At 42.7% G+C, this 25,407-nt stretch overlaps 2 protein-coding genes across 5 annotated transcripts in view; one reads left to right on the top strand and one right to left on the bottom strand.

Moving 5' to 3' along the window:
* Positions 1-22,315, top strand: part of trim37 (tripartite motif containing 37) — a 50,327-nt gene extending 28,012 nt beyond the window's left edge. The window contains exons 17-26 of one of the 4 annotated variants that reach the window (XR_013933547.1): positions 163-296; positions 4,045-4,130; positions 9,276-9,488; positions 11,220-11,567; positions 12,642-12,815; positions 13,850-14,084; positions 15,920-16,020; positions 17,199-17,321; positions 20,376-20,957; positions 21,001-22,315. Coding sequence is in view for 3 of the 4 variants with exons in the window: in XM_080434647.1 (XP_080290773.1) it covers positions 163-296; positions 4,045-4,130; positions 9,276-9,488; positions 11,220-11,567; positions 12,642-12,815; positions 13,850-14,084; positions 15,920-16,020; positions 17,199-17,321; positions 20,376-20,443 (1,482 nt within the window). In the remaining variant the exon portion in view is untranslated. Of the gene's footprint in view, positions 1-162; positions 297-4,044; positions 4,131-9,275; positions 9,489-11,219; positions 11,568-12,641; positions 12,816-13,849; positions 14,085-15,919; positions 16,021-17,198; positions 17,322-20,375 lie in introns of all 4 variants that reach the window. The other 3 variants (XM_080434649.1, XM_080434648.1, XM_080434647.1) reach the window with 3 other exon arrangements.
* pom121 (POM121 transmembrane nucleoporin) overlaps positions 1-25,407 on the bottom strand; it is a 357,082-nt gene that overhangs the window by 207,943 nt on the left and 123,732 nt on the right. The gene's annotated exons all lie outside the window — the stretch shown is intronic.

The raw sequence follows: 25,407 nt of genomic DNA, 5'->3' as shown, positions 1-25,407 counted from the left end.
AAAGTTTGGGGAAAAGACGTAGATCTACGTTTATAGCACTCGATGGTTGGATTTCAGAAGACGTAGATAGAGGTCTTAGGCACCTAATGTGTTAACGGTGCCTTTGGATGATGACGTGTGTGTTGTGTGTGTGTGTGTGTGTGTGTGTGTGTGTGTGTTTAGGAGCTGTCTGATGGGGACCTGGAGGTGGACTTCCTGACAGAGGAGGAGGTGAACCCGCTGGACGGCAGCAGCACGTCCGGAAGCTCCACGGCCACCAGCAACACGGAGGAGAACGACATCGACGAGGAGACCATGTGAGTTCTGCTTTTTGATTGCTTGAATACTTTTATTAGTAAACGGCACAGAGGTGCAGTCAGACATTAAGGCTAAAAGGATAACGCAAACTGGTCCTGGGGACTTGTTTCCTTTGTGGTCCTATGTATTCAATTCATCAACAAAGCATATCATGTCCACGCTCGCAAGCTTACAACACTGCGACGTGATGTTTGTAAGCTTGTAGATAGTCTATTAAGATTAAAGAGTTTTTGAAGTGGTCAAACTAGCAATAGAATGCATGTTCAATCTTCCAGAAAATCCTAATCTCAGATACTTCATAAAAGCAATGGTCAGGCTCTGGCCATAACCGTTTAGTTAGTTTGGCTGGCTTGACACGTTAAATCTTTTATGCAATGTATGTCCTCATTAATGCAATGATTCAGAAACCAACTGTTATAAATATACGTGTATATATCAAATTTGAGTTAAAGTAGCCGGGTTTTTGCCATGTGTGGAGGCAGTGCTTACACAACGTTAACCAGCTGTGTGACATTTTGATTTAATTGACGTCCCTCCTCCCACGAGCACATGAGCGTCTTCCAACAACGAACAACCAGGCGAGGTGTGTGACATTCACCGCGCAGACACACACACACACACGCACACGCACACGCGCACGCGCGCACCGGAAAGAAAATCGCTGTAAATGGATGTTATTTTAGAGTGCGGCGCCCTCAGGCCATCTGTGAGGGAGTCCCCCCCACCCCCCACCCCCACCACTATCCATCAGCGCCACTCTAGTCTCTATCTGTCCCTCCCCCTCCCCCCCTCTCTCTCTCCCCCCCAGATGATGGGCGGGCAACACACACACACAAACACACCAAGTGCCTTTTTGCCTTTTTATATCTGTGGAGTGAGAGAGCTGTGAGTCATTCTCCATGGGCTCCACTGGCAGACAGACAATGGCTCCGCAGACATTATCAGCCACCCACCTAGCATGAAGGAAAAGAGAACCATTATGATACATCTGGGGGAAAAAAACCTGCCCGCAGTGCTGCTCTTCCAAACATTTAGATGTTGATGGTAAAGCATCTGATGTAGAAATCACTTAAACGTTGTGTTGGTGATACATTAGCAAAAATCTGTATTTGTGATTATTAAATCTAAATGGGTTTAGAGTTTGTGTCAGACTTATTTCTGGCTGTGTTGTCCCAGTGCCAGAGATTTTTCAATTTATCTTAGATTTTCAAGTAGTCACAGAATAATTTATCTCCAGTATAATCGATCCCCTGATGGGTGCTAATCACTGAGGGTTGAACTGTGTGGTTTCACAAATGTCAACGAGTTCATCGTGACCTTGTTGACATTAACAGAGATGAAGACGCCAGGATCCTATTCCCTTAATGACTCCCTTGTAACAGTCCGATTACTTAACATTTCCTGTATGCTTTTAAATCTTAGGCAGTGAATGTGTTAAATCACTTAATATAAGAACTGTGTTCCAAAGCGAAACTCCAAAAAATGAGTCTGGGCGTTGTGCCAGGGAGAGCTGGCTTTGTATCGTTTATGATAATTTAGTTATATTTGATACAGTCTGTGATTTGTAGGCGGGCTTGTATTTTTGGCCTCTTTGGATAACTTAGTAGTTTTCTAGGATCAGTTTATGGCTTGGTAAGCATGAGAGTAAAAGGTCTGGACTATTGTTATTTTTGGAACACAAGTTATATTGTGTCTGCCGGGTCGAAGCCTCATATGTCCAAAACAGGATTCAAATTCAAAAGCATCAAAAGTAGCAGATCTACAAGCTCAAAACCTGTTTTAACCCATTGATACCTGGAACGCTTCTGTGTCACTTTAGATGCCTTTGGCTATTCAAAAATAGCAGATATACAAGCTCATAGCGCGGCACCGAGTGCCGCGCTACGAGCTTGTAGATCTGCTATTTTTGAAAAAATCGTGATTTTTTTTTTTTTACATTTTCTTCAAAAAACTGTTAGGATTTAGATTTTTTTTTAAGAATCGCCTCAGGTCTTAATGGGTTAAGCTTGCAGATCTGCTACTTTTGATGCTTTTGTGTGACGCTGTAGTATGATCAAGTAGTGCATTCATGTAAGAAAAAACACGAAAAGTTGAAATATGGAGATAAGAGGTTTCTGCCCGACAGCAACGATGACCCAGGGGTGTGGTTTTGATATCAGGTCTTGATACTCTATCAAGATTAATTTTTTTTCACCTCATGGAGACTTGAATTCATGGATATTTTTTACTTTTTGTCGCATTCCTAAGCCAATAATTTGATGACCAGCGGACCGGTAGGCAGCGGTTCCGGTAGGAGACACAAAGGAGACTCTTTGTGTCTCCTACCGGAACCGCTGCCGGTCATCAAATTATTGGCTTAGGAATGCGAGGGGGTCATTTTGGGGGTGAACTATCCCTTTAACACGGCAGCCGAATGGCTGTAATGATCAATCAATCGATTTTGTTCCGTCTTGGATCAATGGAACTAATGTAGCATACAAGTTGGAGCTTACTAATTTTGCATGACATTTTTATTTATATATACTGTACCGTAATTTCCGGACTATAAGGCGCACCTGAATATAAGCCGCACCAGCCAAATTTAGGGAAAAAAAACAAATGTGTGCATATACAAGCCGCACTGGACTATAAGCCGCAGGTGTGAAATCCATAGATTTAGAAGGTCCCCTAGTGGCCGTTAGCTGTAAAAATCCATAGATTAGCCGCACCGCTGTATAAGCCGCAGGGTCCAAAAATGGGGGGAAAAGTCGCGGCTTATAGTGCGAAAATTACGGTATTTCTTTCATATTAATGTTACATAATCATCTTAGTGTTTTGCCACTCGCGGTATCCTCAACCTTAATCCTAGATCTGCTACTTTTGCTGTTTTTCAATTGCAATCCTGAAAAGTAACTGTTTTGGACATACAAGGTTTCCTTCCACCCGACAGAGACGATATATAATGGTTTGGGAAGTTCCACAGAGAAACATTTCTTGTATTTCTGCCACATGTACTTTTGTTAAGAGGATTATGGCAGTGCTGTCAGAATAGGATGGATGAAGTACATTACATATTCCCCTGGTAAATCCTTCAGGAAATGATGGGGAATCTACTTTGTATGATTTCCATCTACGTTATGCCTGCTTTTATTTCAGCTTTATGCTATGTGTGTGTGTGTGTGTGTGTGTGTGTGTGTGTGTGTGTCTTATTTAAGAATTGAGAAATGGATATTGTGATGACCATTTTCTTGGTCCTCACAAGAGAGCGTTTTTTTCTTATTTTGTTAGATTTACAATTAGGAAAAGACTCAGATTGGGCTTAAGACTAGGCACTTGGAGGTTAGGGCGTTGTGCACCGAAAATAGCCGATCTACAAGCTCACAGCGCGTTGCGTCGCATTGTGAGCTTTTAGATCGGCTATTTTGGGCTTTAAAGGTTTTGGGGCTTAAAGCTTAAAAAGGCAAAGGTTTGGGAGAAAATCCCTTTCATTTACCACTTAAACCCCAGCATCTGTATTGTGGGGAAAGCTTTCACTGACAATAGCAGATCGACAAGCTCACAACGGCACACGCTTTGCCGTGTTGTGAGCTTGTCGATCGGCTATTTTCAGCGAAAGCTTTCCCCTCAATAACGGAGACCAGAAAATACACTAGTATAGAGCCCTGAGGGTTAGGGGCTTAACCATATGGGCTTTAAGTGGTTAAATCACCATGTTAAAATGCTGATGTCCTCACTAGTACAGTAATACTTACTACGGTGTGTTTGTAGGTCGGGGGAGAACGACGTGGAGTTCAACGGGGCGGCGCTGGAGCCAGAGGAAGGGGAGCTGTCTGAGGACCTGGCAGGGGCCACAGGTAACAACACATCCTAGTCACCTTTCTGCTTACTATGAAGGAACCAGCTTCATAAACACATTTAACCCATTAAGACCTGAGGCGGCTTCTAAACATTTTCAAAATCCTAAAAAAAAAATCGGAAAAAAATGTTTTAAAAATAATTTTCACGATTTTTCAAAAATAGCAGATCTACAAGCTCGTAGCGCGGCACTCGGTGCCGCGCTATGAGCTTGTATATCTGCTATTTTTGAATAGCCTAAAGAAATCTAAAAGTGACACAGATGCGTCCCAGGTATCAATGGGTTAAAAAGGCTCAAAATGTCATGAAATATAACCAGTAAACCAGGTTATGGTTCATTTATTTGATTGATTGAAACCTTTTATTTATTCTCGAAAAGAGCGTTTAGGTTTACCCTCATTTGCAATGCTGTCAAAAATCAACAATTAAGACGCATGCAGATATAAAACACAAACAACGAAATAAGACCAGAAAAAAAAAAAAAAGAACTAGCGAGGTAGGGAGATTTTTGAAAGCAGGTTTAATAAATTGGCCATAGGATTGAGGCATTCATTTTTTTTTACACAAGTTGTAGATTGTTCCATGAAACTGTAGCATCATAGCAGAAAGCTAATTTGCCCAGTTCAGTCTGAGCATGTGGAACCCTCAAATGTAAGCCAGTTGTAAGAGTGGAAAAACAGCACTTACCAGAACCCGCTCAAACAGCAGTGTGATATATGGTGGGAACTTCCCATCAATAGCCTTAAAAATAAACTGGTACCAGACCAGTGCCTTGTTCTCCTCTCAGAGAGGGAAGACCAACCTATTCTGTCATAGAGGATACAATGCTGAGTGCTGTAGCTTTCACCAGTAATGAATGTAAGTTCTGAGTGATGGACTGTATCTAGGGATAAAAGAGTGGTAGGGGCAGCATTTCTATAAATGGCATCACCATAGTCCAATTGATTGCTGTGGGGGAAATTCAGTAACACGGCCAATATGTACTCCTTCCAACGTCCAAACCTTTCTTCGGAAAGGGAGGTGATTTAACTAATTTGACGTCATTCTGAGCTTCGGAAGAGCGGTCCCAGAACTTTGACTCGGACTCTGAATTCTGTCTGAATTATAGTTCGGCAAGCCTGAAAGGAGTATGTATTTGCCTTAAGGCAGCACAGCAGTTAAGATGCAGTTACCGGGCAAGAAAAGTACTGTAGATACAGCAGGTTAAAATACATCACACTCAAAGAAACACCCTCAATAAAATGATCCTGTTTCTGGTTATGCCAGTATCAGACAAATTACCTGTGCATGTAAAAGCATCCACTTTCTGAAATGAATAACCTACTCTACGCACTACCTCTAAAATACATCCTCTTCATGTCAATATAAAATACATAAAAACCATCCAATCATGATGATTGCATGGATTTTTATATTCCACAGAATGTATGTAGGTGTGAGATGAGAGGAGAGGTGCTTTGGGTGAATTACATTCCCCTTTAAAGGTACTGACTATGTCACTTTTAAAGGTACTGACTATGTCACTTTTGATCAGTTCCAGCCAATCACTCTGTCCTACCTCAACGATACAATTATGCACCTTCGCTCAACTAACTGCCCTTCTGACAGCATCCCCCCCCGGCTCCTCAAAGAAGTCCTTGGCGCTGTTAGCCCAAGTGTATTATTACTCATCAATTGCTCCCTCACCTCTGGTTGTGTCCCGGCTGCCTTCAAGCACGCTGTTGTAAATCCCCTTCTCAAAAAGAAAAACCTAGATCCATCCGTTTTGTCCAATTTTAGACCTATCTCCCAGCTACCTTTCCTTTCGAAAGTTCTGGAGAAGGTAGTCTATGCCCAACTTCAGTCATTTTTAATTACCCACAACCTTCATGAGAAGTTCCAGTCAGGCTTCAAACCAGGCCACAGTACCGAGACAGCTCTCCTTAGGGTTTTTAATGATTTAATTTTAACTGTTGATACCGGTACCCCTGCCATCCTTGTGCTCCTCGACCTCTCAGCGGCGTTCGACACTGTCGATCACAGGATTCTGCTGTCACGCCTCGAACACCAGGTTGGTATCACAGGCACAGCCCTGTCCTGGTTCATGTCCTACCTGTCTGATGGGACCTTTTCAGTTAAACTGGGGGAATTCGCATCACCCTCGGCCCCCCTCACGTGCGGGGTCCCCCAGGGTTCCATGTTAGGCCCAATACTATTCCTGCTGTATATGCTACCCCTCGGGCCCATTTTCTCCACACACAATATCTCCTTCCATTGCTATGCCGATGATGTCCAGATCTACCTACCCATCAAACTGGACTCAAACAACTCCTTTCAACCACTACTCGACTGTTTACAGGATGTTACAACCTGGATGGACAATAACTTCCTCACACTCAATCAAAACAAAACTGAAATCATACTATTTGGCCACAACACCGTCACACCCCCCAACATCCCGGACACCCTCAAATCCAATATTTGCTCCTCTGCCAAAAACCTTGGTGTAATTCTGGATAGCGCCTTCAAATTTGACAAACATATCAGTTCCGTGGTAAAAGCTAGTTTCTTTCAACTCCGACTCCTCGCCAAGGTTAAGGCCTATCTCCCCCGACAACAATTAGAAATAGCCATTCACGCCTTCATTTCCTCACGACTGGACTATTGCAATTCCCTCTACACTGGCTTAGAACAATCATCCGTCAGGCGCCTACAGCTGGTCCAAAATGCTGCGGCTCGCCTTCTCACCGGCACAAAAAGACGTGAGCACATCAGTCCTGTCCTGGCCTCACTTCACTGGCTCCCTGTCAATTTTAGAATTCATTTTAAGGTCCTTTTATTTGCTTTTAAATCTCAAAACGGGCTTGCTCCATTATACCTCTCTGAGCTCATCAATCCTTATTTTCCAGCCAGGGCCCTAAGGTCCGCTGATCAGTCCCTACTGATCGTCCCAAAAACCAAAAAAAGGACCAGGGGTGGCCGCGCTTTTGCTGCTGCCGCCCCTACGCTCTGGAACGACCTCCCTCTCCCCATCCGTTCTGCCCAGTCCATTGGGGTTTTTAGATCCCTTCTAAAAACCCACTTATTCTCTTTGGCTTTTAATTGTCCTTGATCTGCTGCTATTGTGTCCTAATAATGCACTGTTTTTGTCTGTGCGCCAATGGGCGCTTATTGATGCGTTGATGCTTCGTTTTACTCAACCCTGTACAGCACTTTGGTCAGCTTTTGTTGTTTTAAATGTGCTTTATAAATAAAGTTTGATTTGATTTGATTTGATGGGAAGTGTGCTATGTACCTTTTTAGTACTATTGAGTTTGGTTTTGGGTTTGATTATTATATATTTTTTATAAATGAATGCCCTACTTAATCGTTCACCACCATAAGTAGCAAAAATAGCCGATCCACAATGTGTCTGTGACGCATTGTGGATCGGCTATTTTTGAGACATTTTTACAGAGAAAATCAAAGTGATTTATTTCTGTCTGTGGGCTTTATAAATATTGAACAAAGAAGAGCTTGTGATAATGACTACTGTACATTGAAACACAGGTTCTTTTTTTCCCTGAAAAGTAGTAGTTTTGGAGATGCAAGGTTTCCACTGGACAGCAACGATATCCTTTATGGTGAAACGTGCTTCTTTAACTTCAATCTTTTATGTCCGATAAATCGGTCTCTTGACCATAGACTGACAAGGCACTAACTGGACACTGCAGCAGTCAAACACAGTGATATGAAAACGTCGGTATCAAGATATCCAAGACACTTTATAACAGTATTTTCATGGTAAAGTCATGTACTCCTTGTCTCTCTCTGTTGCTTCCCTTTTAAACTGTCATTCAGAAGTCAGATTTTCACTTATTTTAGGTACATTGTTAAATTGTGTAATTAAGTACTGTATAGAGCAGCGCTATTCAACCCACGGCCCGCGGGCCGCATGCGGCCCCAACGCAGCGTCTTGGCGGCCCCTCATGGTCAAAGAAAAACAATTTAATTATTTTTTTTAATTTTTAAGCACAGGATAAAAATATACATTTCCGTTCAAATTTATGTGTTGCTAATTTTTTTTCTCAAAAACAGACAGACATACATACAGGTGCGTCAATTGTTACAGGTATAATGCATAGTTTTCTATGCATTTCGTTTTTTGGGGGGGGTTTGACCCCCAATTTTTTCCGGCCGCACGGCTTCGCCACGCGCCCAGGATTAAATCTCTGGGAGTTGGCAACCCTAACCTTGCCATGCCTTAGCTTTTGCTGAACTGATGCCACTGGACATACACACAAAGTAAACAGGTACACTTTCAATATGATGTCAAAAAGTACATTTTCTTATAACAATAACAATGTGTAGTGTGTGTTACAAAATCCATAATAGGACCGTCATTTTTAGCTGGCGGCCCCTTGGACTTTTGGTATTTTGCTGAGTGGCCCCTGAGCCATCTTAAGTTGAGTAGCCCTGGTATAGAGAAATGTGGTTGTTATGACACATCGCTATTGATCATCTGACACTTTGTGTCCATATTATGCCTAATTAACACAACGGGAACATTTTGTTCATGTGATTAATTCGCCCAAAAATATATTATTTCGAGATGTTCTTCCTGCCATTAGTACAGTACGTCCAGAACACAATTATTATGCAGCGTTTAACACATTGGGTGACAGAATTTCATAATAACAGAATACATTCGGTGCCTGGAATCTCACCGTTTGCGTTCCATTGTGCTGTTTAAAGCTGTAGACTCCATGACGAGCGATCCATGAAAAAAAAAAGCATGCCTCCATTTTGCCCGATGGGCCTGGCTAACGGCTGGAACGATAACATCTTTCACGCGGGTCACAATGGCAAAGCGATCGCGGATACAAAATGAGTCGTTTTCCCCAGCGTAAAAAGTTTCGGAGTTATAGGGGTTTTAGAGAAGGAAATAGAACGGAAGCGGATGGGGAGCCATGTTTTTGACACGGTGATCCATCTGTCCCTTCCTTCTCAGAATCGCCTAGGGTGATTCCAGAGCTGCTCTAGCCCCTCCCGCGTGGAAAGAAACGGAAAAAAATACGGCCAAAATACATATTCAATTTGGGGGTCCTTGATGCAAAAAAAGCTCAACAACTAAGTGTAACTCAGTCTTCATGGTCTATAAAATGTGTTGTCTCTCGGCGCGGCAGGTGGTTCGAGCCCCAGCGTGTGCTTGCTGCATCGTAGCTGCAGCGCTGCGGGGGGCTGCGATGCCGTCGGGCCAGGCGGCGGCGGCACCAACAGCCTGCTGGACATCGACCCGCTCATACTGATCCAACTGCTGGACCTGAAGGAACGCAGCAACGTGGAGGCCCTCTGGGGCCTGCAGCCCCGGCCCCCTGTCTCACTGCTGCACAGCCAAGGTACAGTGGTGGAAAAAGTACTCAAATGTTTTACTTAAGTAAAAGTATCAATACTGCAATGTATAGGTACTCCGTTACAAGTAAATGTCCGGAATTCAAAATTTACTTGAGTGAAAGTACAAAAGTATTGGTATCAAAATGTACTTAAAGGGGAAATCCACCCATTTTCAATATTTAACTATGTCATTAATATAGCATAAAGGAGTTGTGTGGAAATAAGAAAAAATTAAAAAAAAAAATAACATTGCAAAAAAATTTAACATTGCAAAAAAATTAACATTGCAAATTACACTGTGATGACTCATCATGGTGTAATTTGCAATGTTAATTTTTTTGCAATGTTAAATTTTTTTGCAATGTTAATTTTTTTTTTGATTTTTTCTTATTTCCACACAACTCCTTTATGCTATATTAATGACATAGTTAAATATTGAAAATGGGTGGATTTCCCCTTTAAAGTACCAAAAGTAAAAGTACTAAAATGTTTGAAAATAGCAGATCTACAAGCTCACAACGCGACGCGTTGTGAGCTTGTAGATCGGCTATTTGCAAATAGCCTAGGTATAAAATAGGGCTAAAGTGGTTAATGAATGTTTCATTATATCATAATTTCTATCTGAAAAGTAACTAGTAACTGAAGTTTTCAAATGATTGTAGTAGAGTAAAAGTACAATATTTGCCTCTGAGATGTAGTGGAGTAGAAGTAAAAGTACTGAAAATTGGAAATACTCTAGTAAAATAAAAATACCCCAATATTGTACTTAAGTACAGTACTTGAGTAAATGTACTTAGTTACTTTACACTACTGCTAACGTACACACACACACACACACACACACACACACACACACACACACACACACACACACACACACACACACACACACACACACACACAGTGGATGAAGAAGTGTATGGTTTGATAGAGGGGTAGGAAGATGGGTAGACTAGAAAAAGTGCCAGGTCAGGTAGGTTATTGTGGGCCAGCAATGTTCGGAATTCCCCAATCAGGATGGAATATGAAAAATCGGACGGATCTGTCTTGATCACTTGACTATAGACATATTGTGTACCGATTTGCGTGATGTTTGAACAAAATGTATAGGAGTAATATAATTTTGCAAAAATCTTTCTCCTGGTGGCGCTATAATAGGGAAATGTTAAAAAGGGTGACATTTGTTCCTCAACGTAGTGCGAATGTGTGTGCAAAGTTTCACCACAATCGGACGCTGCGTTCATGATTTGTGGCATTAAAAGTTACGTATTGCTGCTTTAATTATTAAGACCTGGAACTGTGTCATTTTTTGATTTGAGCTAAAAAGCATTATTTTACACTTTGGCTATTCAAAAATAGCAGATATACAAGCTCATAGCGCGGCACCGAGTGCCGCGCTATGAGCTTGTAGATCTGCTATTTTTGAAAAATCGTGAAAATTTGTGCAAATCTTCTGAATATATATTTTTTTACAGCGAACATTTTTAACTCAAATCTTTGCTTCTGGGGGTCCCTGGAACAAAATATTTTGATGGGGGTCCGCGGCCAAATGCATATAATTTTGGGGGTCCTTGACATGAAAAAGATTGAGCACCACTGATATAGAAACATACGTTTTTCAGAAAACTGTTGGGATTTAGGAGACATGTAGAATCGGCTTCAGGTCTCAATGGGTTAACACTCTGGATTGTCCTGTGTTCTAATGTATTTTTTCCATCCGTCTTCTCTTGCACCAGCCCACCCCCACCACCCCAGGAAGGAGCGAGGAGATCGGCGGCCCCAGGCCGTGCGCCGCTCGGCCCCGGACTCCGGGGTCCTGATCCGCCTCAAGGCCCAGATGGCCGAGGTGCGCAGCAAGATGTCCGACATCAAGTGTCAGGTGATGGAGGCGCGGGGGACGGGGCCCAACGACCCCCGGGGGGGGGATCCCCGGCCGGGACCCTCGGGGGGGGTCTCCTACGCCGTGGAGCAGGGGCCCTCGCTCCTCTTGGATCCGGAGCTGGCGGCGGCGTTCCACAAGAGCGGCCAGCTGGAGACGCTGAGGAAAGGTTCCGCCGCCGCTCGGTCCAAGCACTGCCGGCCCGGTGAGGAAGACCTCCGCTTCCTGAACAAACACTCTGTAGCAGTGGTTCTTTTTAGCTTCAGACCCAAAAGAGACCCCGGTACCCAAACTGGTGAAAATAGCCGATTATCTTTGTGAGCTTGTAGATCGGCTATTTTCACTATTTGTCAACCCATTAACACATTGACTGCCAATCACGTAGATCTACGCGAACCGCTTTAAAGCCGCCACGTGCCAATCGCGTAGATCTACGTGAAGTGAAAAAAAAAATGAAAAAAAAACATTTTTTTTAATTATTTTTTTAATGTTTTTTTTTTCCAATTTCACCCAAAGACCAAGGAGATATGATTAGTTGAAGATCTAGACTCCTATCCACTTCCTTGTTAACTTAAAACTTAAAAATGCTGTATTTCGGCTCCTGAGTACTTTTTTTTTTCCAATGAAAAACTCTGGCACTGGCTAAAAAAATATGAAATAATTCTGGCAGTCAATGTGTTAAGACCCGAGGCCGAGTCTCCTAAATCCCAACAGTATTCTGAAAAACGTCTGTTTCTATATCAGTGGTGCTCAATCTTTTTCATGTCAAGGACCCCCAATATTATATGTATTTGGCCCTCCCATCTCAAAATATTTTGTTCCAGGGGGTCCCAGAAGCAAAGATTTGAGTTAAAAATGTTTTCTTAAAAAATATATATATTCAAAGGTTTGCAGACTTTGCACACATTTTCACGAAAAAAAAAAAAAAGCAGATCTACAAGCTCATAGCGCGGCACTCGGTGCCACGCTATGAGCTTGTAGATCTGCTATTTTTGAATAGCTAAAGTGTAAAATAATGCTTTTTAGCTCAAATCAAAAAATGACACAGATGCTTCTCCAGGTCTCAATGGGTTAAGTTGTTTTTTTACATTAAGAAATGTAACAAGATTTTTGTATTCAGCTATGAAATTCTTTTGAAAAAAACTAATCTTTTGCAATAATAAATTAATGATTGAAAACAAAATCTAGGAAACAAATAGGTATACATTTTGGGGTCCTTGACACGAAAACGTTTTAGAACTACTGCTTTGTGACACTGAGACTTGCTGTCGTTCTGCAGCCAAGAAGTGCGTGTCCCCCAAGCTGGAGGCCGGCGGTACTCTGGTGCTGAGGAGGGGGAGCAGCACCGACTGCCTGGACAAGGAGCTGAGAGGAGCAGAGGGAGGTCAGAGTGGAGGAGAGGCAGCCATGGAGAACCCTCTCTGTCCCAGAGACACTGTGGCAGGAGCAGAGGGTCAGTAACACTACTGGAACCAAACCACAAAGCTTGTACCATAGAAACTCCACTACACTAAATTCCACTGCCTCTTTGTTTATTTTCTGATAACGTTAACTTAGGTTTTTCCAACATATTATATCGTCGCTGTTGGGTAGAAACCTTGTATCTCCCTATTTCAACTTTTTATGTTTTTTTTTTTTTTTTTAGTTTATTTAGTTTATCTTTTGTAAATGAATGCCCTTCTTTGTCATACCAGAGTGTTGCGCAAAAATAGACGATTTACGAGCTCACAATGTGTCACGTTGTGAGCTTGTAGATCAGCTATTTTGGTTCTGGCCTTCTGCTTTGTTTGTTTTTTCAAGTCGACGTGAAAGTGGTTAAGTTTGTGTGTGGGTTTTTATAAATATTTAACCAATGAAAAGTATTAACAAGAGCTTGTGAATAATATAACTACATTAGTTATAAGTAGTTAGTTCTTTGGAGGGTTTTGAGGTGGGATAGTTTTGGATAACACTGTTTCTCACCTTGGCTTATGCTCCATCCATCCAGATTAATAACCAAAGGCAACAGAGCCTTTAAGTCTGTAACTCCCATTCTCTGGAATGCTCTTCTCAGCTCCCTGAGAGCTGCAAGCGTCTGTGGACATTTTTAAGAACCACTTAAAAACACTACTGTTTAAACAAGCATCTGTATGCGTGTCTGCTGTTTTTGTTTCTGAGTTTACTTGTACAGTTTGTGTTTCTGTTGATTTTAATTATTTGAATTGCTGTTTGTTTATCCCTATTGTATGTAAAGCACTCTGTGGGCCTTACCCCTTTTAGTATTTACTATTTTGAAAAACATTTGAAAATAGTTAAAACAGCCGAGCTACAAGCTCACAATGTGTCGATGTAGATCGTCTATTTTCACTATTTAAAAATGTTTTTCAAAATAGTAAAGTTTCGGCATAAGGAGTAAGGGCAAGATAGTGCCCTGTGAGTTTTCTCTGTGAGAAGTTCTATCTAGATCAAATGTACTTACTTACTTACATTGCCTCCTGTGGTGTCCAGCAGCAGCGTCCCTGAAGGCTGACGGTATCCGCATCCCTCCTCCTCCTCCTCCTCCCTCCCTGGTCCCCTCCTCCTCCTCCTCCTCCTCTTCCTCAGACAAGCATCAGCAGGCAGCGGAGGAGGTCCAGGTCCAGTCGTACAGAGCCCAGGGTCCCTCCTCTGCCGCGGCCAGCAGCGGCCACTATGCCCTGGTGCTTCCCATCACCACCACCACCTCTGCAGCCAGAACACTGGGGTATGTATTACCGTAAGCCATTAACACATTCCATGCCAGAGGTTAAAGGAGAATTCCGGACAAATTAAGTGTTATCTTTCATGTCTCGTTACTCACCTGGCGTTCTTTTTTTCCATATATTCCCCTGTCGTCATTTTTTAAACACCCTCCGTTGTTATAATGGGAGCGAGTGGGTTAGTGAAGTTCGTCTATTATAACCAACGCAATGTTATATTTTTCTCTACTACGATTGGATAGTGGATGCTTGTTTCTTTCCAGAACCTGGCAACTCGTGTTGCCAGATTCTGGAAACAAGCAACCAGTGTTAAATCGTTCGCCATTAACACATCCACCGCCAGAGGTTAATCTCATAATGTACTCACCAGTGCCAAGGTGTTTTTGTTGTTTTTTTGTTTTTTTCATGTCGCCATAGATCTTGTTAAAATCCTTAAGATTGAGCCGTGAACGGTCTGTTTACATCCGCGAGATCTCCTTGTATCTCCCAGTGAAAACCACGTGTCAAACGGGGCATCCATGTTTGAGTTAGAGCGGATTACGTTAAACAGTGAAATGCGAGGAGAAAAAACTACAGGAAGAGAATTGAGTTTCAGTTTCGTCTGTAGAATGGGAGCGGGCGTGATCGTCGAAACCGGATCCCAAATAATTCTATTTCCTGTCATCAAACCGGAAACGGAAGTGGATCAAAAAAATTCCGAAAGTGCACCCGGACCGCGCATGCGCGAAAAGACCGCAGCCCGTAGGACTACGGGCTCGGCGCTTAACCGTTGGATTTAACGGCCCGTAGAACTACGGGCCCGGCGGTAAAGGTGTTAACGGCAGGCTCGCAGGAATTTTCAGCGCATGTTTGACTATCATGAGACTCTACAATGAATCGTAGTAGAGAAAAAAATAACATTGCGTTGGTTATAATAGACGAACTTCACTAACCCACTCGCTCCCATTATAACAACGGAGGGTGTTTAAAAAATGACGACAGGGGAATATATGGAAAAAAAGAACGCCACTTTTTACGTCGCTAGGTGAGTAACGAGACATGAAAGATAACACTTAATTTGTCCGGAATTCTCCTTTAATATCATAATGTACTCACCAGTGCCAGCGTTTTATTGTTGTTTTTTTCATGTCGCCACAGACCTCGCTAAATAAGTTAAAAGTGCGCGTTCATTTGGTTCTAAACACACAGGGGATCTGTGTGAAACGGCCAGCGAAAACCGTTTCGAAATCCCATCCGCCATCTTGAAGATACAGCGGTGAACGCTAAACAGTGATCAGCGAGGAGAAAAACAACAACCGAGATAATCGACTTTTAGACAGGAATCCCAGACAGGAAGCGGATACGATCGAAAAAAAACGGAACCCGAATAATTCAGTTTCCGGTGGTGCTACCGGAAACGGAAGTGGATAAAAAAAAATCAGAAAGTGCACTTTTTGTTCATTTCGAGAAAAAAAAAAAAAAAAAACACTGGTTCGCGTAGATCTACGCGACTGGCACGTGGCGGCTTTAAATAGGTTCGCGTAGATCTACGCGATTGGCAGTCAATGTGTTAAGACCTGAGACCGATTCTACAAAATGTCTTCTTAATCCTAACAGTTTTCTGAAAAACCTATGCTTGCTATATCAGCGTTGCTAAAACCTTTTCATGTCAAGGATCACTCAAAATTATATGTATTCGACCGCCGACCCCCTTCTCAAAATATTTAGTTATAGGTACTACTATGTCTGTACCTTGGCATGTGACTGTGGCACCTTGAAAATGATGGTTTGCCCTCAATGCGTTTTCCAAGGTTTTAGATAAATAGAATGGTGATGATTGGTGTGTTTCTCTAAACCACAGGGTAGGGCTGTTGACGGACCGCTCTCCAGAGTGTGAAGAACCCGGTAGTGTCCACCTGCTGTCCATACAGGAGGGCCCCTCCTCGTCGCATCTCGAAGAAGGTCAGTTTCACTCTCTACATGTTTCACATAGGCAGAAAAAAGCTCGGTAAAGCCATGGTCAACATTTTTTAGAACCTTGGATTCAGAGGAAGTCCTGGAAGGTGCTAGAGTGGCCGTCACGGTCTCCTGACCTTAATGGCATAGAAAATCTCTCGTGGGATTTGAAGAAGCTGACAAGTCCAAGAATATTAGTGAACTGCAGGCCATTGCACATGAGGAATGGGTTCGGATTCTTGCCAGAAGCTGGTGTCTGGCTATGCATCACGTTTTCAGCAGGTCATAACAGCATAAGGGTGCTCTACTAAGTACTAAACACACTTGTCATAATTTTTTAAAGTGGCAATTTGTGTTGAATTTGAAGAAACCACTTACATTTTGCCAAAACAATTGATTTATAGTGGGAGCAGAATAATTTCAAATGCAACTGTACTGTATAAATATTATAGCCAGACAATCTGCTTTGTTCTGCCTAGATGTGTGTAGGGTGAGACTGCGGTCCAGTCCAAAAATATTTCGACAGGTGCCGGATCACACAGACAAAACTGAAGAGAAGAAACGATCCGCACAGCGTCTTAGACAAACTTTATTAAAGCGGGGAAAACAACGCGTTCAGGTATGATGAAATGGCCGAAACGTTGCATTTCCACTTCAATAAAGTTTGTATGGCAGCATCTGAGACAGTGTTGCGGATCGTTTCTTCTCTTTAGGACAGTGGTTCTCAAACATTTTCATCTAAGGACCCCCAAAGTGATATGTATTTGGCCGCGGACCCCCATCTGAAAAGGTTTTGTGCCAGGGAATTTGTTAAAAAAGAAAATTATAATAATTCTGCATTTTCCGAACATTTCCGATATGTTCAAAAATAGCAGATGTACAAGCTCGCAGTGCAGAAAAAGTTACGTGCTGTGAGCTTGTAGAACTGCTATTTTTGAATATCCAACGTATAAATGGATATAAAGTGGTTAAAATGATCGTGACGCTGTATTAACTACTTTTGCCGGGGACCCCCTGGAACCCCGTCCCCCAAGGACCCCTGGGGGTCCCCGGACACCACTTTGAGAACCACTGCTTTAGGATGAGACTGCACCACTCAAAACAACCACGGTTACTTAACTCCGTTTTGCAGTGTAGTCTTGGTTATAGTTATCCAACTTGTGTGTGTGTGTGTGCTGGAGCAGGCCAGAAGCAGTGTGTGCGCCTGCTGCCGAGCATGAGCAGTGACAGTGACATCGACTGTGACACGGACAATGAGGACGAGGCCAACGATGACCACTACGAAAACCAGCCTCAGGCCTCAGCAGGTAAACAACCCCCCATTATTTATTATTTTTTAATGTTGACGTCGTGTCGGGGCTTTTAATTTAGTAAAAACACACAGTAGGTGGCGCTAGTAGCTCCTTGACTAGCCTGCTATTCTTAACAGCAAGCTGAAACATTTGTGAAGGTACAGGAAGAGTTCATATCGTTGCTGTCGGGCAGAAACCTCTTATCTCCACATCTCAATGGGTTTCTTTTATGCCCCATGTCATCATACAGTGTCACACAAAAAGCAGCAAAAATAGCCGATCTACAAGCTCAAAACCAGTTTGCAGCTTGTAGATCTGCTATTTTTGAATTTGAATCCTGAAAAGTAATAATTTTGGACATATGAGGTTTCCACCCGACAATGATACTGACACAGACATGAAATGAACAGTGTCTGGAATTTGATACGTTTGTTGTAATCCCCCCAAAAATGTATACTATCAGCCATTTTTGCAGGGACTGGAAGAAACCTAAAAGCAATGTTACATTTAGAAAAAGACGAGATGGAACCAGATCAATTTATGAGAAATACAAATGACAGACGATGAAATGTATGTATTATTGATTGTGAATATGTTTCCCTATGCTACATGTAAAGGCACCGAGTGTCTAGACTGTACAGTACAGTACGTCAAGATTTGTACTTTGCTCACGTCTCACGATCTGACTTGACAATAAGCACAACACGATCAAGGTCACACGGCCTGCAGAGGGCTGTTTTATATGCACACACGCACGTGCGCACACACACACACACACACACACACACACACACACCCACACACACAGACTGCTGAGACTGCAGGTCTGTGGATTGCACAAGGAAATAAGTGCAGTGGAATGAATGAGGGGAATCCAGGGCTTAATTTGTGCCGGAGCTCGGCTCCGGAAGCTGCCTGCGCCTGCCTGCGCTCTGGGAAATCTACAAGGTGTTCCGTCACCTCAGATGCACATACAATACCTTTTTTATTTTAGGCCATTTATTATTAATTCAACTTTCACATTTTCCCCTCAACGTCCCTTTCTGCAATGGAAAAGGACCGTGGATGAAAGGAAACCGAGTTAGGTTTGTAAATCGCCACAATTTAAACACTTTATTATTCGCTGTAAGAAAAATGGTTGCGCCCATGAGCCGGGTGCTCTGACTCCTACGCACGCTCACTATGTTAGTTGCAGAGGACGCCGCAAATAACGCAAAGGCCCCGCCTTCCCCGCACGACTTTTAGTCGGATTCATGAGCTCCTGCAGCTAATGATTGACTAATTAAGCACTGGGGGGATCATTAACCACATGGACCCTACAGCATCTCTATTCTGGGCCTGGCATAATGGGTGAATAACTACAAGCTCACAACACATTGACTTGGTGCACAGGGGAAACAAATTCTACATCATGTGGATCTCAGACTTCCTGTGACCGGAGACGTCTATGACGTATTATGACTCCAAATTTGGGCAAGGTTTCAAGGGATCAGAGCCCCACAGAGCCCCCAAGTTAAATATTTCAAAAAGTATTAAAATGATATGTCGTACTAGTAGGGGTGTGCCAAAATATCGTCCCGCGATATATTGCGGGACGTATTTTGATATTATAATTCTTTTATTGATTTTTACATATAAACAAATATGTGTTTCAAGTACAGAACCATCATAATTGAACTCAGTATCCCCCACCCTTCTCCCTTTTCCCACTCATCCCGCAATCCCTTCCCACCCCGCCCTCCTTCCACACATCCACAGCATCATCGATCTTTCAGATCTGATATCAGGTTTGTCCACAGTGAAATTGTGCTCTGTTGTCCTCACTCTTATAGTTTTTTAGGTCTCTGATCGTGACTGATTTGTGGTAACCGGTCTTAGGTTTACGTTTCTTTCTGGTGCAGAAGATCATGTTATGATCAGATATGCCACAGGTAGAAACACCACTATTGAGGATTTTGTCCTTGTCCGTTGTTAGAATGAGATCTATGGTAGTTTGAGTGGTAGCACACAGCCTTGTGGGCTGAGTGATCAGCTGGTGGAAAGAGTGCCGATGACAAAACCCCTTGAATGACTTATACACTGACGCTTCCTTACGGAGCATGTCTGTGTTAAAGTCACCAAGAAGTATCGTCTCCGCACACTCCACCTTAGCTAAACACTCCTCAAGTCTTTCGCTCACTCTCTCATTTTGTTTTATAATGTTAACTTAATACAGGACTGGACGGTAATATTGCGGTAGGGACTGTTTGTTGTGGTCAGATCCAGCGACGCACCCCTAGCCACGGTGGTTGTAATGTGCTCTCATTGGCTGTAGCGTGCATCTCCTCGCAGACCCTTTCATACTGTATGATACTGTCCGAACTCCTGTCTGCGACAGGGCCGAATAACTAACCAGATAGATATTTGAAAACGGTCGCAAAGCCATCCCAGAGCGGATGATCTTGGCCAGATCGCCTCGCTGAGCCTTTCACACACAGCGAGCATTATCTCGCCGATCACAGGCCGATCTGCGTCAGATCGGGAGGTTTTGTCGGCGAGCGCCAAAAAAGCTTGCAGACAGCATTATCGGACCAAATATCCTGCAGTGTGTACCTGCCTCAAGTCTGTTAAAGTCCCTAACACATTTCCCCAGAACTCTATAATCCCGGACATTCCCATACCATATGGACAAAAGTAATTTTTTTTTGCAATAATAATCATGCAAAAACAGAAGTATTTGTTTGCATTTGCTTTTTTTTCCCCCCATATATTTTCATAATAGAAAAGTGCCATATATCGTATCGATATTGTGAGCCCAATATCGTGTATCGTAATCGTATCGTGAAATTAGTGTATCGGCACACCCCTACCTACTAGCAGAGTGCATACAAATTTTGGCTCTAATTAGTCCATTAGTTTGCACGATTTAGCTCCACACACACACACACACACACACACCGTCTCATAGATGGCTAGCCTTATTGCAGAGGACCCAGTACAGAACCCTGGGGGACCCCGGTCAACGAACTATAGAGGGTTTAAGTAGCTAAAGGTTAATTATTGTAACTAAAGCTTCCGTGTCCTCCCCAGGAGAGCTGCTCCTCCTCTCCGACGACCTGGGCCTCGGCTTCACCGTGGGAGAGCCTACCGAGAGGTGATCTGTAAGGAGAGCCCGCCGAGAGGTCAATCTGGACGGAGAGCCCTACCGAGAGGTGATCTTGATCCGTCTTCTCCAACCTGCCTTCTTCTTCTCACCGGTTGCCACAGCAGTATGAGAGGAGAGCAGCAATAACCACCTTTAGAAACTAGACCTAGCTTGGTATTTCGTTGCTGTCGGGCAGAAACCTGTCTCCATAACACTTTTAGTGTTTTTTTTTGTGAATTAATGTCCTACTGAATCATACTACAGAGTTACTCGAAAGTAGCAGATCCACAAGCTCGAAACGCGGCGCGAAGCTACGCGTTTCGAGCTTGTCTGTCTGCTACTTTTGCTGTTTTTGAATTTGAATCCTGAAAAGTAACAGTTTTGGAGATATTAGTTTTCCACCCGACAGAGACGATATGCATGCAAATTATTATTTTTGTAAGTGAAACGGAAAAGACTGAAAAGCAGAGACTTGTGTGAGACATGTTGTGTTTTGGTATTTTTGACGTGACTGAACCCCCCGAAATGTACTTTTCATGGCCACTTTTTATTTAATTAAGGTCTCACTAGTATAACCACTCACATCTAATAGAACTGAAGGGTTGTTCATTTAGCTGGTACTCACAGTCTTAACACGGACCCTCGAGGGGGGCCGTGCACAGACTGTTGCAACAACATTGGCGGTGGCTACATTGGGTTGGGAGATCCTTTACGATTCCCATTCCTTAACGGTTCCCTTTTTAACGATTCCTTTCGGGGGTTCCAGATGGATCCTTACAGGTCTGTAACTCGGAGAGTGTACAAATGGAACCTAATGGACCCGTGAACCGTAAGGGTCCATTTGGTTCCATTTGTACACTCTCAAGAGATATGGTCTTTGAAATAAGAAGCCACCGGAGCCCAAAGCCTGTCCTACATGTGAACATCTGTACATAACTGAACTGCAGTTCTCGTCAACTACATGTTTGCTTGTGAGTGCCACCATATCCCAACAACAATATTTTGAGGTGTAACGTTGCCATCGACATCAGTCGGTTTGTTTGCTGCGGGCGAGTCTGCCGAGTGTACTTTTGTTCTTTTGACCTCCGGTGTTCGGATAGCCACCTCTAAATCAGTTTCAACTTTTTTTTGTTAAATCAGTCGACTAAAAGGAAGGACACTGTTCACATCACTGTACATGTGTTTGGAGAGTTCTCTCGTTTGCACTGTAAATGATCTTAATTTGCGAGTAGAAGCTTTTTTTGGCGCATAGAGATCCACGAAGGATGTTTTTTTTCACCGTTCATTGTGCCTAAAATACTGCATGGCTTTTATTGGCTGGATTCAGAGAGGCTTTTAGGCTTAGTCTAATATACGTAGGTCGGTGTCGCTCGCCGAAAATAGCCGATCTACAAGCTCGCAACGCGTCAGCGCGTTGTTGTGAGCTTGGAGATCATACATTTTTGGCACGCAACACTCACACACAACAAAGTAGAGATCAGACTTATGCGTAAAACGCAGCTGTGTTCTTCAATCTTAATGTCACAATTCATCAATACAGATTTCTTTGGGTTTTTTCTTGCACAAAATCTTGTGTTACATTAACGCTCCAGATTTAGCTGACCGACATTTTTTTATATATTGCAAAGTATGGAAGTGTGTGTACTACACAGTAGGTACGTGAGCATGAAATGTGATTAATAATGGAGTATCTTTGGTGTTTGTTTTTACTCTTCTTGCGTCTGTGCTATTTCTGTCATGTTTGCTTTATTTTTTATTTCATTTTATTTTATTTTATCAGCAGAATGCACATTAGGATTTTTACTTGGTCGTGTACATTTATTTCATGTAACTAACAGAGTATGAACTAATAAATTAAATATTTTATGGTTTACTGCCAAACTGACCGCTGTCCCACAGTCATGATTTTTGAGATTCAATGTCTGTTTCGTTGATATACTTTTTTTTCTTTTTTACTTATACAGTGAAATGGATATTCCTTTATTTTGAAAGCTGCACTTGCATCTGAGGTCTTACAGAATCAGAATCAGTTTTATTGTCACATCACAGGTTTACAAGGTAAAAAAGTGGGTGAAATTATTTTTTGTACATCGTTCCCATCGCAACGTTAGTTTCCATAGAAAGAAGAGGGGGTGGGGGGGAAGAAGAGGGTGGGGGGCAAGTGGGAAGGAGATCAGAACAAGAGAGCAACAGAAGGCCAGACAAGTTATCTACATATTTACAAAGTACCTGAGATACTAAAAACTAAACTACTCTCTAGTCCAGGGGTCTTCAACAGGGGGTCCTCAGAGTTACTACAGTGGTGGCCGTCAAATATTTGTCTTTTTTTCTTCTTCACATAACCACTTGAACCCTAGCATCCCTGTTGTGGGGGAAACATTAGCCGCAAAAATAGCTCACAACGGGTCGTTGGTGTAGAGGGAAAAAAGATCAAACCAAGCACAGAGGCAAAGGTCCAAGTATTGAGGGTTCAAGTGGTTAAATACACATGAACAAAAACATTTAATTTACACAACACTGATGGTAGTGGTGTCAAACAAGTCTATTAAATCTATGAAAAGGTTAAATCTAGTGAAAGTTCAAACATAATTGTATACAATATGTAGTAGGGGTCTCTCTGCTTCGTCCTTCAGCTACGGTTGTCCTTGCGTTAAAGACCCCCGCTCTAGTCTGTCTTGATGCAACTGGGCCTGTGTGTGCATTCTGTGCGCACACGCACATGATGGCATATGGAAGACGGTGCTTGGCATGCTGAGCCAGCAGTCTAGACATTACGTGGGTGAGTGAACAGCGACAGAGCCCTCATAAGCACACACACCCATGCGTTCTCTTCCTCTGCCAGGTAGAAGCAGGCGGCGAAGATACTGGCGGCTTTGAAGAGAAAGACTGGTGTGTGTGTCTTAACCCTTTAAGACCTGAGAAGATTCTAGAAATGTCTTCTAAATCCTTTTTTCCTCGATTTTTCAAAAATAGCAGATATACAAGCTCATAGCGCGGCACTCGGTGCTGCGCTATGAGCTTGTATATCTGCTATTTTTGAATAGCCTAAAGAAATCTAAAGTGACACAGATGCGTTCCAGGTATCAATGGGTTAAGGCTCCATAGGCAGTGACATGACGTAGCTAATGACGTTTCTTTTGCTCCGGGACCCCAATCTACATTGTAAACGTGTTAATTTAACAATGGGGATTTGACCGGATTACACTTGATTGTATTACCTTTTGTAAACATTGGCATACATACTTTATGCATTCAGTCGCTAGTTTAAAGTCTTCTTTCAATCACCATGATATGTGTTTTTTTGTGGTCAATTATGGTCCCAATTCATTTTTAAATGTTTCATAAAGTAGGGCTTCTACTGAGTGAAGACCCGCCCTTCCAGCCAATGGCGTTGGTTTCCGTTTGCTTTTCGGCACCGGAAATTCCGATGGTGGTGGATTTGAATTTTCTGAAAAAACATGCTTCAATCAAAACGGTCTGTAGAAACTAATGTTCAGGCGAACATTCAGCGAAAAAGTTGCGATTTGCGATGCGTTTTGAGCTTGTAGTGTATTGGCTGTGAAAGAGATTTGGTATAGTGGGGAAAAAAGGAGAGGGCCCCGGTCGACGAAGAATATAGGGAGTTAAGTGGTTTCATGCTGTGTGATGCTGACACGATGCCATAAATGTGTGAGTAACAGTAACACACTCACACTGAAAAAGCGTCCCGCCGCTTCCAATCGCCTAAGAGCATATAGGCGGGAGGGCAGCACGACCTGACAGACTGACGTTGTACAACAACGGGTCGTTTAGGGAGACATTCTACCCACTCTGCTGTCTACCTACCGCCGCTGTCGGGCAGAAACCTCTTATCACCATATTTGAACGTTTTGTGTTATTTCGTAAATGAACGCCCTGCTCGGATCATACAGCGCCACACAAAAAGCATCAAAAGTAGCAGATCTACAAGCTTGAGCTTGTCGTTGTTGATCTGATACTTTTGCCATTTTAAAAAATCCTGAACAGTGTTGATTTCGTCGACTAAAACTAGGACGAAAAATGTTCGTCGACCACCCTTTTTCACTGATGAAAAATATATAAAAACTTAAGCTATGATGACTAAAACTAAGACTTGATATATTGACAATTTCGTCATCAAATAAAAACTAGACTTAACATGTTATGAAGGGTCTAGTGGAGAAGAGATAGCCTGGCTCCACCCCCTGAATCCTTTGCCTAGCATTCAGGGTCTGGTGACGCTTCCGAAGGCGGGTGTTCCTCGGTTGAAAATCTGACCGACGAATCGGGATCGGGACAATCCAGTATGAACCAATCGCGTTGGTTCATAGTGGAGTCCCACTTTGGCCACGCCCCCATCTCAGAACTCCGCTGCATTGAGAGGGCTTTCAGACTGAATAATGGAGTGAAACGAAATGAAAATTCAGGCTGAGTGTCAGGCTAGAGAAGAGATCCAGTAGAACTAAAAGACAAGTAATTTTATGTTTGGTTGTGCTCAGGTGTTGCATGCTGAAAATAGCCGATCTACAAGCTCACAACGCATTGTGAGCTTGTAGATCGTCTATTTTCAGCAAGCAACCAAGTGTAAAATCAGCCATTGTGACGCCATAATTCATTATAGTCGACTAAATCGACTAGATTTAGTCGACTATAATCTTATGATATTTAGTCGACTAAAACTAGACAAACTAAAACATTTCAGATGACTAAAATATGACTAAAACTAAATGGAATTTTAAAACTAAATGGAATTTTAAAAACTAAAACTAAATCAAAATTTGCTGACAAAATCAACACTGATCCTGAAAAGTAACAGTTTTGGACATATGAGCTTTCCACCCGACAGAGACAATACGTAACACTGTGTGTGCATGCCAGCCACTGTGTCTGTCAAGCAGAACGGCACCGGTTCTCACACACAGTCACGACCAGTGCGGGGGTATGAGTCATTTAATCACTGCAGTCACGATTCTCTACATT

Source organism: Gymnoscopelus braueri, assembly GCF_963280865.1.
Source record: "Gymnoscopelus braueri genome assembly, chromosome: 8".
In the NCBI taxonomy this organism is placed as follows: domain Eukaryota; kingdom Metazoa; phylum Chordata; class Actinopteri; order Myctophiformes; family Myctophidae; genus Gymnoscopelus; species Gymnoscopelus braueri.
Note: the sequence above shows the minus strand (reverse complement) of the source record. Positions and strands in the feature narration are given on the sequence as shown.